This window comes from Limulus polyphemus, unplaced genomic scaffold (assembly GCF_000517525.1).
Source record: "Limulus polyphemus unplaced genomic scaffold, Limulus_polyphemus-2.1.2 Scaffold2077, whole genome shotgun sequence".
Lineage (NCBI taxonomy): Eukaryota > Metazoa > Arthropoda > Merostomata > Xiphosura > Limulidae > Limulus > Limulus polyphemus.
This window is the reverse complement of record NW_013667687.1, coordinates 124,894-143,371: the sequence shown is the minus strand read 5'-3', so window position 1 is coordinate 143,371 and position 18,478 is coordinate 124,894. Positions and strand designations below refer to the sequence as shown.

The following is an 18,478-nucleotide window of genomic DNA, read 5'->3' as shown; positions in this document are numbered from 1 at the left end:
ATCTGGACATTATAAAGATATCGCATGTTAAATTTCAAAATTTTCTGATGCATAAATGTATTTTTTATCTTAAATTGAATATCACTTTGCATGATAGATAGGTAACATGCGAAAAGAAAAAAATAGAAATGAGAAAAACATTGCTTTATAAACCTTAAGACTTAATAAAAAAATTAGATATTTTGCATATGAAAGCATTGTAATGTTTACTGATAAACTGCCAAATCTCATTAACATTTGCTTATTAATTTAAAAGTTATAGCATGAAAACTATAACAAGCACAAAATGGCTACAAGGTCGATCCTAGAGACCGAGCCCGTGCTGAAAGAGTTAATCTGTTTCAATATTAACAGTGCATTTATTCATTATTTCTCTTGATCCTCATTAAAAAATCATACTAGTGGAACTTGCATTAAGAATATGAGAAAAAGAGAAATATGGAAAATTAAGAAACTATAGGGTGACATTGAACACTAGTATTATATTATATACATAATACTTTCTTTAGTACCAGCCATATTTTAAACACCAACTGGTCGAATCGTATAGCACCTTTCACCATATCCTGTATGTATGTATGTATGTGTGTGTGTGTGTGTGTGTGTGTGTGTGTGTGTATATACACACACATTATTTTACAAAACACAAACCTGATATTCTCTAACCAGTGGTACCATGTTTTCACATGTATCTCAGGAATTATCTTCAATTCACCATCTCGAACAGCCTGAAAAAAAAATCATTTACGTCAGTAGAAAAAAAAACTGACAAAAGAACTTGATTTTTATAAAAAATACTATTACACATAATCAATTTTTGCTAAGATGAATTATCTTGTTTGTCATAGATAGCACTGAGAAGTTCGTGAAAGTAAAACTAGCTTCCAAAACACACAGAATAATGCTTACTGTCTTGAGGATTTGGGTGAAAATTATATAGGGTGTAGCATATGACGAGACATGATAATTACATTTTATAATTTCTAAATTGGATAAAAAATTGTGGTTATGATTGGCCACATCATCAACACAATCCCTTAGTTAATGACAATACTTCTTATGTAACCAATGAGTTTTATATGCAAGCCTTCTTTGCCCATTATTACATTTGTTTTTCAGAATAGAGCCCTATAGATCTTCAGCAGATATGTAAAAGCCTATTTACCATGACTGGAGCTTTGTTACTCCTTGTTATGTCATTATCAATCCCAATTATTCCATTGATTAATCCTTCCATTACAGGCTAGGTGGATTCCACCCAGCTCCTACCAGGAAAGTATCTATGAGAGTAATTGTATTATAATTTTTGAAAATGTATGTAAGTCTTACTACAAAATGATGCAGATTATTAGTAAACATTACAAGGATTTCATACACAAAATATCAGGTTTTTGAATTATGTTTTATGATTTTTTCTTATTAAAGATTTGCTCCTAAAGTTTTTCTTTCAGAATGTTGACTATCCAATGTACAAAGTAATTTTGATTTAAAAATTAAAAACACTTTTCTTTATCTGAAATTTGTCAAGTTTCATTTGCATAATTTCTATATCCTTCTAGATAATCAAACATTTTTTTAAACAAAATTTTATATTTAATCTGTTATTTTATCAATATTAACTCTATATGGTGTTGATGAATTTGACCAACCTCGTAACCATCATAAAAATTAGGAAATAAATGAAATTACTATTTTGTTCTAGAATAACTGCAAATTGTAATAGGAAACTACAAATGTTTATACTAAATAGCTTAAATCTCTTAACATTATAAATATATTTATATTTATTAATTTTTGTTTTATTGACCTTTGAACCGTGTCTGACTAAAAATATCCAGACAGAAGTTGAAAATTACATGGCACATGTGCATCGACATGACCCTATTGAACAGCGTAATAAAGAAGCTTCTGGTACATATACTCCATGAAGGTTTTTTATTATTTTTCTTTCATTATCTTGCCTAACAATTTTCTATTTTTATGATTTTAGTTACTTTTATAATAATAAACAGTTAAAACAAATGAAAAATTAAAAACCTCATAGTTAAATACCAAACATTTTTATTTTCAGTAAAACTTTATATTTTAACATAACATGCCTCACCACTCTTGAAGACATTAAACTGACAGATACAGAGGCAAATTTTACATCAGACAGAAACAAGGAAATTAAAGAAGCTTATTGCATGGCACTGTTCAACATTGTAACACCGAATGGCATCAATTTCAATCCCAGGATTGTTGGCCTTCGTACTTCCCTAACAAATCTAAAAATAAATATGTAATTAAATTTATTTTGCACTATCAATATTATCCATATTTTTATTTTATTTATGTTTTAATTTCTCTATAATATTATTTCCTATATATCGCTTATCATTATCATTTTCTCTAATTTCCATCCCCCTTTTTTGTTCTTTATTTTTCTATCCTATAAAAACTGTTTTAACATTTTTTAACTGCTACCACTCTTTACATCTTTCATTTAATATCCACATATCTTTTGTACAAACTAAAACTGACACCAGAGTTTCCAGTTACGTTTGACTAGTCTCCATGGTCAACTCATCTGGAATATTCAGCTTACGTGGCATTGTTGTTGTTGTTTGTAATTAAGCACAAAGCTACACAATGGGCTGTCTGTGCTCAGCCCACCACGGGTATCGAAACCCGGATTCTTGTGTTGTAAGTCCGCAGACATACAGCTGTGCCACTGGGGGGCACGTGACACTGACATCTGTACCTAAATATTAAACTGCACTCATTAATCATCACACTTTGTTCTCCTGAAGAATAATAGTCAACTATTATTCTGCACTCAAGTTTTAGGTCTTCTTTTGAAATTCATAGCATGTCTAAATATATAATACACTAGCCCATTTCATGGAAATTACTGACAATAAAATATTTTGTATATATCAATACAGCTAATATAAAGAAATGTTATTTTTATTTATGAAGTTACTTTTGTATTCCTTTTAAAAACAAAGTAGAGCTGTTTCAAAATGACTGCAATCTCTAAGCCTTTGCACTTTCAAATTACAAGCAGAAATTTTTGTAAAGCAAAACATAACTGTAAAAGTAATTACATCAATGATAAAAAAAATATATGGCAACCAATAATATTAATTTATCTTTACAGAGCATATAAAAGATATAAAATATGGAAAGTTATTTGAAGGCATGTGCCAAGAAAGGCTTCTGATGTAATAATTAAAAGTTCACAAATTAACCATCTGTGTAAGGAAGAAAAACCTCTGCAACAAATAGATTGCAAGTATGAAAATAATCTTAGCTTTAAGATGATATACTTCTGACTTTCTTAGCTTTAGGAGTTCAGCAGCTGTAAAATATAAATGTAGTCAACTGAATTTTAGTTTTTGAAATAAACTTAAAAAGAATCACGGTTTTCAAACTATTTCAGCTACAAATAAGCAACAAATATGTAGAAAAGCCAAAGATTTGCAGCAATGTTTTGTATGTTGACAGGTTTTATCTTTGCATGTAAAAAGTTTAGATACTTCTACTCTTCATACAGAAATTATAACTGAAGGTAGGAAGCTTGTTTGTTTGTAATTAAGCACAAGGCTACACAATGGGCTATCTGTGCTCTGCCCGCCACGGATATCAAAACCCGGATTGTAGCATTGTAAGTCCGCAGACATATCACTGTGCCACTGGGGGGGGGGGAGGTAGGAAGCAAACACCAAAGACAGGTGTGGTAATTTAGATTTTGTATTACTTTATCCAAAATAAATGTTAATAACACATGTATTAAAACAAAATTCTTAATCTGTACATTTTGGATATATATATTTTTGTACCTGATGATGACAAAACCTTGTCGAAACGTTGTACATTTGCTGTCATGTTAAACTTATATTAAAGTTTTTCTTCATTACCCATTTAAGCCGTCTCCAGCCATTATTATATATATTTTTTGTAGGTTATTTGAGAGGAGAGTCATTTGCCCTTATTAACTCTTAAGTTTACAGGAGCATATCCAAGTAGCCTCTCACATAACCAACAAAACAGCACGGATAAAAAAAAATCCTTTTTGTCAACTCACAGGTTTCAAATGTCATTTGCATAACCTCTAGAACCTCCAAACAATGTGAATATCAAACTTTCTTTTTAAGTTAGATTTATATATCTATCTATCTATATATATATAAATTTTTTTTTCACTTTCTCTGTGATATTACTAACTAGCTATTATTGTGAACTTGTACTGCATAGTCTATAGTACATTACAATGAAATGTTTAAAATTAAGACAAAAAAAAAAGTACACGCCTCTTAATGTTTCTTGAAAGTTTTAAAACATCTATTTTTTTTGCATGTCTTTACATTTTCACATATAATTTATTATCCTCTCCTGTCCTTTAGCACTGTTATTTATTGCAACATAAGTCAACAGGCATCCCCAGCCAATATTACCTTATAGTGGGCAGAGAAACTTTACCCCTTAGCAGAACACGGTAGTGTTCACATATTACACTATCCTTTGTGAACTGAGTAGGCATTGGTTTTCATAGAAAAACAAATTATTAAACCTTTCAAATATGAATCTTAAGACATAAATAACACATAATTAAAATATAAAACTAAAACCTAAATAAAATGCAACTGTCTATCTAACTAACATATTTCTAGGTGAGAAATAATGCTAAAGTGGCAGGGATAAAGCAGCAACAATACCAAAAAAATTGCTAAGAGTGGTTTGATTAGTTCTCTATTTTAAATCTCCGTACCAATTTTAAAATAACAGTTAAGAGAACGTACTTCAAAATTCACTCTTTCCATTGGTTATAAACATCTAGCTCAACTAATTATAATTGGCTGAGAAATTGCAACTATGTGTAGAAAGTGGGCTGGCATCTGTTAAGAGTTCAGAGAAATTTATTTCTCCTTTCTCTGAAAGTGCCCTACAGAACTTGAAAGAAGAATATGTAAACAGAGCAATTAACATAGATTCTTCATATATATGGAAGGTTAGTGTGAGTCAAGTACTATTCAAACTACAAAGACACAAATTTAACATTTTATGAACTTGTGGACCACGAGAGAATAAAAAAAAAATTACGAATTTTTCTTTAAGGTTTCTTCTGAAATAAAGGAATTAAAACTTAGATAATATAAAACTTTGAACTATAATATAAATTTGAATGCTGATTTTATTAACAAACACTGATAATAAAATAGCTTAATTAACTTTTAAATGTAACTAAGTAATATCTACAATGCTCAGAAAAGGGACACTACAAGAAAGGAGTTAAAGATACTTGGTTGGAAAAGGGAAAACTAGAACATATTTTATAACAGGTTGATGTTATCAGAAATGCTTTAAATATACTGTGCCTCATGCATTTTTATTGGTTTTATACATTGAATAGCTATTAATAAGATGATTATTTGCAAGTAGTGAACAAAAAATATTAAATTTTCTTACTTGTGCTGCGTTCTGAGCCATCTCTGTGCAGTTAACATACCATTGGACCTTCAAAAGTGGCTCCACTACATCTTTAGATCGACTAAAAAGTTAAAAAACAATTTTAGAGCATTTTTAATTTTCAACTTTGAAGGATTTATGAACATTTTTGTACACCATAGCTATAAAATGACAAAATGTTGAGTCAGTTTTATACTACTTTGAAATAAACCTGTTTAAAGTAACCCTATTCATGTTCAGAAATACATCTTGCAAAAATTATAACATTGACATCAACTACTTAAAGAAGAATTATGATTTTTGTTACCATCCAAAATGCTTTTCAGCAAGTCTATGAATTATTGGCACTTGTGTAATGTTTAAAATTATAATGAATAAATAATTAAAAACAATGTTTACTATTTATACAATCAAAACTTTATTGAAGTCGTATGGCTTCCACTTTAAAACAACACTTTGCAAGTACTAGTTTGACATGATCTACAACATCTTCAGGAGTTACTTACAAGACACCTACAAGCCATATTTTATACTCTTACCCCTTTTCACATTGCTTCACTATTATTTACATATTTCCTTGGTCTACTTTTTATTATTATTATTTTTTATAATTATTACAATATATCTCGCCATATATAAACATATTGACTTGCTGGTCTTTTGTTTATATTTAATACTTCTTCTTGTTGTTTTTTTTATACTTCATGATTTGTAATGTTTCTCTGATAATTAATGTATTGTCAAGGTTTTTAATCTATCAAGTGACGTATTGTATAATGCTGTCTTCTGAACAGGAAAATATCAATTTCACTCACAGTACAAGCTCTGTTCCTGTGAGAAAGTTAAAGACTAGCTTGGATGAATTTGTAATGTCACTTGTCGCATAGTTAGAAAGCCAGAAAAAATTTGAGAGGTAAGGAGATTTGTCTACTTTTTGCATGTTATTAATTTATATTTTTTGGTGCATTATTTAATTAAATAAACATTATTAAATGCATTACTATTGGTACTATGAAAAGTTAAGGTTAACTCTCTTCGAAACCCGATGGCAAGAAGAAAAGATTAGTTAAGTATTTTATATCTTGTTTATCATATTTATTCTTTCTTTATTATTATAAAAGTAACTGAAATCTAAAAATCACGTTTCCTGCTGAGCTTGAGACATTAGTGAGAAATCTGTTAAGAGTATGCTATTCAAGTTAAAATTGTCACTTAGCAATTCCAGTTTACTTTTGAAAGTGGGCATGGCTTATCTTTGAACTTGAGAACTTTCACAATTGTTTCCTCTGAGGCAAGTTCTTGCAATCTGATGCAAGTTACTGGTAAACAAACTATATACGTGTACTTTAATCACCTACACAAAAACATCTATATTACACACAGTAGAGCTGCAACAGAAGAAACAAAAGGTAAGGTATTCTTAATCAGGAGCATGTCAAGTGACCACAAAACTGAAGTTTTAATCACTGTTTTAAAAGTTTCTTTTAAAATAAAGGAATAAAACTCAGATAATATAAAACTTTGAATTATAACATACTTAATAATGCACATTTTATTAAAATACATTGATAGTAAAGTGGTTTAATTAAATTTTGAATGTAACTCAATAACGCTTTGCGCACAGAAAGGAATTTAACCACATTGACACGAGTCACGGATTAAAAGCCACGTCATCTCATTTTGGACTCATATTCAAAATTTTATTCAATTACTATTCTATGAATTTATGTCAATAACATTGGTATCAAGTTGTAGATTATAATTCAAATTTTAGTATTATACAATAGTTAATTTCTTAATTTAAAAGTAAGTATTAAAAAACACACCTACATATCAATTTTTGTGTCATGTGGTATTTTATGCAGCACTGGTTCAAATGACATGTTCGTGATGTCCAAAAACACAGAGTCTATAGTTTCTTATGAATTAGGAACTCAAATTACTGATATTGACAAGCTAGAATATAAAATAAGAATCTCCTATGTTTCTATCTCCTGAATATCACTACATTTACTGACTCAAACACAGTGGTCCCACCCACTTTCCATTTTTGGAAATGCTCACATAAACATACTTCTGTATATGACAAATTAATAACCAATTGAAAGCTCAGAATGTCACCCTAGAGGCTTTCTCAGTCTTTTTGAAATATTTGGACATCAAACTCTTTCTTTTTATGCTAAATTCTAAGCTGTAAGGTAAGACTATAAGGAGCTCTAAATTTCATATTTTTTAGACCCAAATACAGCTTAGTTACTAAGCTTGATACATTATAGTTGAGTTCTATGATTTTTGGTTATTTCAAAATGTATATATAAAACCTAAAAAAAAATTCTTTTGTTTCACATCCTCCACATGCAAAATTTGCTAAGGCTTAGCAACCTACAGCAAGCGAGTACAAAGTTCATAATTAGAAGAAGAGATATAATTGTTTCCTATACTTCTTTATTTACTGTTCTATGTTTTAAGAAAAACAAGTTTAAGAACTTATTTCTAAATAATAATAATGTATATACATATATAATGTATTATAACTGAAATGTGACTGTATTTTACAAAATACTAGTCCACTAAAACACAGCCACAACAGGTCACTTTGTAAAGGCCAGTTTTATATTCTTGGATATGGTAACATGAGCATGTGTGAGCTGCATCATTGCAACTTATCTAATGTTAGCCAGGCACGACTGAAAGGTCAATATAATAAAAATAATAAATATACATAAATTTACAATGATATGAGATTTAGGCTATTCTGACTAAACATTTGTGTTATAATATGTAGTCATTCTAAAACAAAAACAGCACAATTTATATCTATTTCTTAATTTTTTATGGTAGTCACGATGTTGGTCAAATCGACCGAACCCATACAGAAATTCGATAGTGAAAATAACAGATAAAATATTATATTTTCTTAAAAAACATTCGATAATTATTTGGATATTATAAAGATTTAGCATATTAAATTTAAAAATCAAAATTACTTTGCATGTTGGACAGTCAACATTTGAATAGAAAAAAGTCATGAGAAAAACAGAGATTAAAAAAATCTTAAAACTTGATTAAAAAAATCTAATATTTTGCGCATGAAAGCCTTGTAATGTTTATTGATAATCTGCAAAATTTCATGAAGATATGTTTACTAATTTAAAAGTTATAGCATGAAAACTATAACAAGGACAAAATGGTTATGAGGTCGGTCCCTGGGATCAAGCCAATGCTGAAAGAGTTAAAGAATGAACTGGGTCTTATAGGGTTAAATAAACAGTATATAATAATTTCTTTGGAAAATCTTATACCAGAGAACCAAATATGTTAATGTTTTGGCTCATGTTGTAAAAGTTATAGTAAAAATATTTTTTGAATAATGAATCACTTTATTAGGGGGATAATTCATGATAAAATTTGGTTGAATGGATATCAACTGCTTGTTTTACAAACACAAGTATAGAGGATGACGTTTTGAAAGTCTTCAGAAACAGGGATAAACCAACCAATCATAAAATGTCCTCCACAATCTACCAGAACACTATAAAGACCAACAACAACACACACACACAGATCTGAATATGAAAGGCAAATAACTTTTGAAATGTTGTCCTTTATACTTGTTTCTACAACAGGCAGTTGCTGTCCATTCATCCAAATTTCATCAATACAGACCATATGATGCTTTTTTTCTTTTCTTTTGGCTAATTACAGTTGAAAAACCTAATCATCAAGCAATTGGGCTATAATTAATTTTCACTTCAAAATACTTTTCTTTTCTTGTACATTATTATATATGGTTTAAGTTATTTTGCTTTTCTTTATTCCTTTGGAATTTTTTAAAAACTAGCTGATCACTTACTTGCATATAGGAACAACCATGGGATTGTCTTTTGTATCTCGATACAATCCTTTTTCCTTCAAGGCCTCAATTACTGCTTTTCTAGCTTCAAATCTTTTCATACCCTGAAAACACAGAAATAATATTAAAATACCTAATAAAGATGTTGATTTAAATTGAAAAACAAAAACTTTCCCATTTGTACATGAAGTATCTGATGAAAATACTCAACATTTTGTGCTATTTATTTAGAAAAGAAAAATCACCATCATTACAAAACTTTTATTGCACATGTTATGGATTTCATTTAAACTGTCCTACATTATTTACAACACACCTGTGGATGTGTATTGAAAATCTAAATCTACAAAATGTTTCAGATTCAAGAAGTTTTAGCAATATGTTACTTTCCTTGTCAATGATAGTAACCCACAGCATAGTAAGTAATACTGATAAATTACAGTAGTATTCTGTGATGTTGGTATAATAATTTATAATTTCTTTGTTATTTCAAAATGCAAATAAAAACGTAAAAAAAATTATTTTGTTTTACATCCTCCATGTGTGAAATTCAACAAGACTTAGTATGCAAGGTACGGCAAGACAGTACAAACTTTGTAACAACTGTAAGTAGTAGAGATCGTTGTTTTCTATATTTCTTTATTTAATCTTCTATGTTTAAAAAATAACCAAAATTTAAGAATTTACTTGTAAATAGTAATAATGTATATATATACATATGTAATGTATTATAACTGAAATGTGATTGTATGTTACAAAGTAGTGGTCCACTGGAACAAGCTAAGATAGTTACACTTTGTAAAGGAAAATTTTATGCTATTAAATACAGTAACATCAGCTACATGTGCACAATCATGATTACAATTTCTGTAACGTTAGTCAGACATGATTGAAAGGTCAATAAAATAATAAATATAAATAGATGTATAATGTTACAAGATTTAAGCTACTTAGAATAAACATTTGTGGTTTCCTGTTACAATTTGTAGTCATTCTAGAATGAAAAAACACAACTTAGATCTATTTCCTAATTTTTGTGGTGGTTACAAAGTTGGTCAATTCAAACAAACCTGTAATGAGATAAGATACAGAAAATAATGGATAAGATATAAAATATTTCTAAAAAAATACTGATAGTTATCTGGAGGATATAGAGATTGCACAAATGAAATATGACAATTTTCTGATACATAAATATTCTTAGGCTTAAAATCAAAATTACTTTGCATGTTGGACAGTCAACCCAGTTAGATTCCACCCAGCCCATAGTCAAAGAGTTCACTGAGCAAAAATGAATAACAGTATATGTGGTCTATTTCAAACTTGGATCAAGAAACAAGTTATCTGCTACCATGTTTGTTATATGCCAACAACAAAGATGTGCCATTAATAACTCTTGTTTTGTTATTTATCTAACAAGTAGCTGCAACAAGATAATGGGTTTTTCAGTCATACAGAGAGATACAAGAATATAGATGAACTAACATGTTTACAGCTTTCTCTTACGGTGGTGATTTTTTTTTGTAAAAGCACACATAGGAAATTAACTATGAATGTTCTTCAATGCAATTGATTATTATGTAATAGAGCAACCAAAACAAAACTAGCAAAATACCTGAAAAAAATGATACAAAATAAGATCATGTAGAAGTTTGATTAGTTCAAAGAGTAAAAACACCAATGAATATGTTATATTACTCTTAATTTTAAGCATCACTTTAATAAACTAGATGGACACACATTGATCATATTCAGCCCACAAAATATACAAAAATATGTCCTTATGTCCATCGTTATCAACAGACACAAATCATTTTTGGCAGGACAATAAAGAATAATATTCTACATATGTCCACCAAATTTCATCAAAATCCAATAATTTTTTACTGAGTTATAGATCAAAAATAAAGTGAAAAATTGGTCCCCCATGTTAACAGATAGGGATTTTCTTTTTATGACCTTGCTGTGACTTTGACCTTTGATCTTAACCCTCCAAACACTAATAACTTCTAAGATGTGTCATAGTCCAAATGTACACCAACTTTCATGTAAATCCATTAAGCCCTTTTCAAGAAATCTTGATGATAAACACACAAACACACAGTGGTGAAAACATAACCTCCATCGCCTACAGTGGCAGAGGTAACAAATTATCCAAGAGGATGGTGTTTGTAACATTGTTTAACTTCAACATTATGAAAAAAATCTTACTTAAGAGATTCATCAAACAATTTATGTACAGAATCAGCAATTACTAACCACAAGTATTAACAAACTATGTGTAGAGTAACCTCTTATAAAGACTATAATTCACATTAACATTAAATAACTTATAAAGTGATACCTACAGTAAAAACACCACAATCTCCACAGATATTACCAGCATCATCCATCATATTCACCATGGGAAGATTATGTCTTTTACCTACTTCATAATCATTATGATCATGAGCAGGGGTTATTTTTACAGCTCCTAAATATAGAAGAAAGGCTTAGATAACAATTCAGAGATCAGAACAATGTTCAACTTCACATGAGTATTTACATATTTATATTAAACAAGTAACTGTTAAAGTACTTAAATAGCCTTGTTTACATTTAGTTCATTAGAACAAGGAAGAATTTTTTTAATGCCACTCTCCTATACCTTAAAAAAGAATATATCTTCATTCAGATGTATTTATATATACAAATTTTTCAAAATGTTCATACAAGTATACTGGATTTAGATGATACTTTTGTAAAAAACATGTGGAACCTACAAAACTATTGGATGGAAGGCATCAATTTAAACTTAGATTTGAACATTTTAATAATTATGACAAGGAAAATGCATTTGAGTGAGAAACATATAAACACTGTGACTATCTTTAGGCAGTGCAGAAACAATAACAATAAACTAAGTATGACTTCAGTCAGTAAATTGTCTTGGAAATTTATTTACAAAAAGCTTTAAAATTCAGTTATTTAATGGTAGCTGATAAATTGCTAACCAATTACATAATTAATCAGAATATCATTACTTGAACTATAATATTGTAAAATGAACTGAAAATAGTACTAAAGAACAGAAATGTGAAATTTGAAGATGTGGATGAAAAAAATTATCTGAACTTTTTAAATCGATAAATTGTTAAACAAACAAATATTCTCAATTAATTATTCCCAAAAAGTAAGCAAGAAATTTGAAAACTAAGAAATGTGTGATAAAGGTCAATCCCTTTCTTTAAAAAAGCATATGAATTATAAAATGTAATTTACAAAATACATTGTGTTGAAAGCATAGCATAGGATATTTTTCTGAAAATTTCTAAAACCTACAAAAATATCTTACAATTTTATTTAACTCTGCAAAATTTTCTCTTTCCACAAGTCAGGCAGCATATCTGGTTACTTGTTGTTTATTTTATGATATGGACTTATAACAAATATCAACTTTCCACTGTATTGATGGAATTAAGGAAAAAAAATCATCCTATAATGAAGGAATGGTCAATAAATTATTTAAATTTGCTGATGATATTAAGGTCTTGGGTGTTGCTAACTGTAAGAGAATGCTGCTACTTTATAAAAGAATTTAGATCATTCAGTGAGTTGGGCAAATAAATGGCAGATGGGTTTTAATTATAATAAATGTAAGATAATGCATTTGAGTTATCATAATTTAAATTATGAGTATAATTTTGATGGGAATAACCTTAACAGTGCCATGAAAGAAAGGGATCTTGGTGTAATGGTTGATCAAACTCTTAACCCTTTTGCAACGAGTGGGTCTAACTGCACGTCACAGTCTTTTAGTGATTTATTTTCAAAACTTTATTAAGTAACTTTATTATTACTATATATCAATGAAATTGGAATAAAAACATATTTATATTTCAAATTTTAATATTACGTATGTTTTAATTTCTTAATTCAAAAGAAAATATAAATAAAATAAAGCTAAATATCGATTTCTGTGTGTCACATAGCACCTCCTCATGTCTCGCTGCTTAGCTTAAATTTTTTTATGCCTACTATATACATCTACAAGTGGTTAACAAACTAGAAACGTGAATTTTAGATACTGGTAAGCTAGAATATAAATTTAGAACCTCCTGTTACTTTGATTTGCTGAGAAATCAATGTATCTAGCAAATCAACTGAAGTGGCTCCTCCTCCTACTCCATTCTTTCCTACTTTTCAGTTCCACCTACTTTTCTTAAGGGTCATTTTATAACTAATAGAAAGGACAAGCTGTGCTTTACGTGATTCTGACAGTTGTTTGTAAAGAGCTTGGAAGAGAAAATAATAATTTTGCCAATTTTGTTGAATGGTGATGACCAAGTTGTTGCTCTGAACAGATAAAATTTTTTTAAACACATATATATTTATAAACCCAAGCAAGTTACAGATGTTTTGGGTGTACTATTGGGGAATGTAATATATATTTTTTCTTTCTCAAATGTATATTTGAAGCCTACAAAAATTATATTTCTTCACCTTCCACTCGAAAAAATAAACGCGGCTTAGCACTAAAGGCACATGAGGGCAAAATATTTTCCTATCACCATAATTTATTGCAAGTACTAGAAATCATTGTTTTTCTATGCATTTTTCATCTACTGTTCATGTTTTAAGAAAAATAAACAAAATTTAAGCAATTATGAGTAAATATACATGTATGTATGTATGTATGTATGTATGTATGTATGTATGTATGTATGTATGTATGTAATGTATGTTAGCTAAAATACTGGATTAGTTAGCAAAATATTGGTAATACAGTTAGATTTGTACTTTGTATTTGATTCTGTACCTTGATTATGTATATATATTATAAATGATTATTACTTCAAGGTAAGAGTGAGTAACAACTCAAGGTGTTTTCACAAATGTAAGGTAACTTCTAAACTACACTAAGAATGTTTTCCAAAGACTAGACTTATAAAAGAGTGTGATAAGTAGTACCGAAACTAAATTTTTTTTATTGGTTGACGAATAAGTGCTGAAAAGAGAAATAGGATTTTATAAGCATGTGCTCAAATAACATCTTCGTACACCTATGCCACCAAATTCCAAACACCCAAACGGATTACCAATATTCAGAGAATTGCAACGTTTATTGTATCAACACCAAACCACATAATAAATATTTTGGCAGGTTCAAAGTGCAGTATTGTTACTTTCAAAAATTCCTGTTGTGAACACAGTAGGATACATACACAAGCTGATAAATTACACATCCTGTTGTCGGCATAAATGTTTTCACTGATTCTAAGTGCAGTGTGATTACTCTGAATTTTCCAAGAAAACATCTTATCATATATATCTCAATATATTAGACATCCTGCTCTCCGAGCAGGTGTCAAGTCGCCTATCTTTTCATGCATGTTTTGTTGCTTTCAAGAGTATTGTATTACGGTGGTGTCACGTAAACAGTCTACTGACACAAGTGGCAATTTATTATTGGTTTATTTTCAGCAGGGTTCTACTTTAGTTGTTGACAGTGAAATAAACACAGAAAATAAATGTGAAATGTTTAACAGTTCAATTCATAAGAGAAATACTTTGAAATTTTGTGACCAATAATAACAAAAAAAAGGCACAACTGCTCCTTTTATTTCTAATTTTACAACTTGTCTTTTCATTATACTTTCGGGAATTGTCTACAGGCTGAAGACTCAAGTACATCATTAAATAACTGATAAGATATAGTTTTACTGAAAACAAATGTTTGAAATGTATTTAGGAAGTTTTAAAGATTACACAAAAGAAATTTGAGATTTTGGGGATGAAGAATAGTATTTTTAATCATAACATGAAAATCCATTCCACTCAGACTAGTAACGTAACAGACTCGATATAATAATGGCTGGAGACGGCTTAAATGGGTAATGAAGAAAAACTTTAATATAAGTTTAACATGACAGACTCGATATATTCACTAACAAATCTTTAGAAAAATTGATTCATTTAATTAATTCATTCATTTAGTTTAGTTTGGAGTATGGGACAGCCGAGATGAACCAATAGATCCCTTGTTGTCCCTAAACATTATGCTATATTATAAACAGTTTCTAAATATATTTGTCCTAAAAAATCACTACTTTCAAGCATTTTACATATTACATGGAATATTTTTGGTAAAATTTAATAGAATAAACAACAAATGTAATCTATAAAAAAAAGAACTAACCTGTACCAAACTCCATATCAACAAATTCATCACAAACAATGGGCAACCGTCGATTACAAAATGGGTGGACAACAAATTTGCCATGAACATGATTGTAGCGATTATCTTTTGGATGCACAGCAACAGCAGTATCACCCAACATTGTTTCAATTCGAGTTGTGGCTACAATAATTTCTGCCTCTAAAGAATCCACAAACAACATTTAATTCCCAGTATAAAACTCTCTTCTGCTACAGCATTATTCATTAAAGAAGTTATTTTAGAAGCTGTTGACTCAAGAAAAAAAAAAAAAGCTCTCCTACTCTTTACAGTTAGACCATTTCTGCATGTGACACTGAAAATATTAAGTAATAAACACATAAAAATATCTTAACATTATTTTCATAATTACAAAACTATTACTAAGGAAAATTTATTTACTACTATGCATGGAGATCAGTGGCCAAAAGTTTCTAAATTCCATTCTTTAATTTTACTTATGATTACTAAAATTACTTCGTGCATGTACTTTGGTTCAGTTTCATGAATACTTAACTTATATTTTACTGTGTATATATTTTTTGATAAACCACCCTAGGTACTGCACTATTGCTCCGAGGTTTACCTAACACTAAAATATTTTTAGAAGCAATACTTTAAATAAATAAACAAATTTTTTAACAGAAATTACTAGTGTGGTACAAGAGACCAATTTCACTACAAATATCAGACAAGTAAACCCAGCTCAGGACTATTGAGTGTTCTTGAGGATTGGCTGTTTTCTCTTAAAAAATATAATAGAGACAAGCCAACTATATTAATCAAATGACTAAAAAATCTTTATTGTATTAATAAACAAAAAAACAACACTGAAAGAGCTTGCATATTATAAGATAGGACAGTCCTTTCTCTTCTCATTGGTGTTTAGCCTTGTTACTTCTTTTCTCTTGGAATCAGATACAACACAGCCAAACATGATGATCTTCCAAAAAAAAAAAGAATGCAGTTCCTTCTTATCGATTGACCAGTGGAGTACTGAACTAAGAAAGCACACTGGAATACAGAATATTAGCTTACTTTCTTTGTCCAGTAAATGTCATCATCTCTTTCTAACAACAAAGGTCACCTATTACTTTCAGTCAATGTCATAACTGGCCAGCCAAGGATATCTCAGTTCTAACCCATTCAAATCAGATTATACATATAATACTGAAACATCCCTGTGGGAAGAGATATCACCTATTCAAAGGACAAAAATCAAAGCAACTAGAATAAACCAAAGTTAATGACTTTGTGAATCACATGTTGCTTCCATGACAGTGCAAAAACTAAATAACCAATACTTATAAAAATGTTGATTTTACTGTGGAAGTTATAAAATTCATGATACGCCCATATATTATACTAGCATAATAAAAGCATTTTTATCACAATACCGAGTTCCAGAATTTTGAAGGAAATAATCATAAATCCTCTGTCTGATATATTTTACTATACCTATAAACACAGAATTTTCATGACATGTATCATCAGTTTTGTTTTACCTTTAATCTTACATTATCATGTTATTTCACTACCAAAACTATCAATGTAAATTTTGCAATTATATAATCACATGCATTCTATGGGTCACTGCTTGGATATCAGTTCTAAACTTTAGAAATTTTAACAAGTGTTTTTGGCTTTGCATATTACTATACCAATGACAAATATTTTTACAAAATATATATAACCTTTGTTTAACACCCAAGTGTCTCACATATGAATAATTAAAAAAGCTTAAAATAGGATCATTCAGCTAACACCAGCAACCAAATCTTGTCTCATTACAGATCCCACACAATAAACAATCTAACCAGACAAATAGAGCTGGATGACCTAATCAATTATGTATGAGCATCACTTAAATCAGTTAGTGTTTACATTTAAACTAATTGATTAATTGAAATCACAACTAAGTTGATTGTCACAAGAATAATCAACTAAACGAAATTGGAGTTTGCAATTATTCCAATTATTCAAGTAAATGAAATAATGCTTCTAAATATTTGTCTGTTGTTAAGTACAAAACTACATAATGGGCTACCTCTGCTCTGCTTACTGGGGCTATCAAACCCAAACTTAAGTTTTTTTCAGCTTTGAGCCAGTATGGCCTGGTGATTCGGCGAGGGTTCATGTGGACTCAATTCTGATTTCCACCATACTTGCTTTTCCTGTCTTTGTTCTAATAAAGTTACTAAGGCTGACTATAAAGGATGCAATTGGCTGGCAATACCCACTATCAACTCATTAGCTACTTAAGTATTATACGAAGTGTATATTTACCAGTTTTTTACATTGTGTTTTATTTCTAACTTATAAGTCTGTAGATGTATTCTTGAATGTTGTGTATACAGTAGTAGATCTATGGGAAAGGTCCAGGCAGTCTGAACCACCCCTACATTTTTTTGGGGTAATTAATAAGTGTAATATTTATTGTTGTATAAGTAGGCACAGATCTAGGTGAGAGGTCCAGTTGGTAATAAGTGAATAAATCTTTTATCATTTCTAAAGGTTAAACAATGCAGTTGCATTAGCCCTTTCACAACAGGCATCCTTTACTGCATATTTCACAAGGTATTTAGTGACTTACATTCAAAATTTAATTAAACAACTTTTTGTTTATGCTATACCAATTAGTATAGCATAAAATAATCCATATTTTAATAGTATACAAGTTTTAGGTTCTTGATTTTATGAGACAATATTAAAAAAGAAATCCTCAATTTCCCCTAGTGTGAAGAATGTGAATTTTTTCTTTAGGCATCCTCTCTTCCATAATTTATTAATCTCCCCTCCAATAAATACGAAATTTATCGTAAAGTATTCATTATCAAATCGTCATCACTCAGACAAAACAATTTTTATAGTCTTCAACCTTGTTTGGTTACAGAGCCATCAAATAGAAAATCAGACTCCTTTTGCCACACCCATCTGTCATATCCTCTCTTTCAGGATTTGTTAATAGTTCTTTCTTG

The 18,478-nt window shown here is 29.5% G+C and overlaps 1 protein-coding gene across 1 annotated transcript in view; it reads right to left on the bottom strand.

Moving 5' to 3' along the window:
• Nucleotides 1-18,478, bottom strand: part of LOC106465859 (valine--tRNA ligase-like) — a 175,961-nt gene that overhangs the window by 67,225 nt on the left and 90,258 nt on the right. The window contains exons 9-13 of the mRNA XM_022393815.1: nucleotides 15,483-15,662; nucleotides 11,653-11,777; nucleotides 9,305-9,408; nucleotides 5,452-5,533; nucleotides 652-728 (exon numbers count right to left, since the gene is read on the bottom strand). Coding sequence (XP_022249523.1) covers nucleotides 652-728; nucleotides 5,452-5,533; nucleotides 9,305-9,408; nucleotides 11,653-11,777; nucleotides 15,483-15,662 — 568 coding nt within the window. The remainder of the gene's footprint in view (nucleotides 1-651; nucleotides 729-5,451; nucleotides 5,534-9,304; nucleotides 9,409-11,652; nucleotides 11,778-15,482; nucleotides 15,663-18,478) is intronic.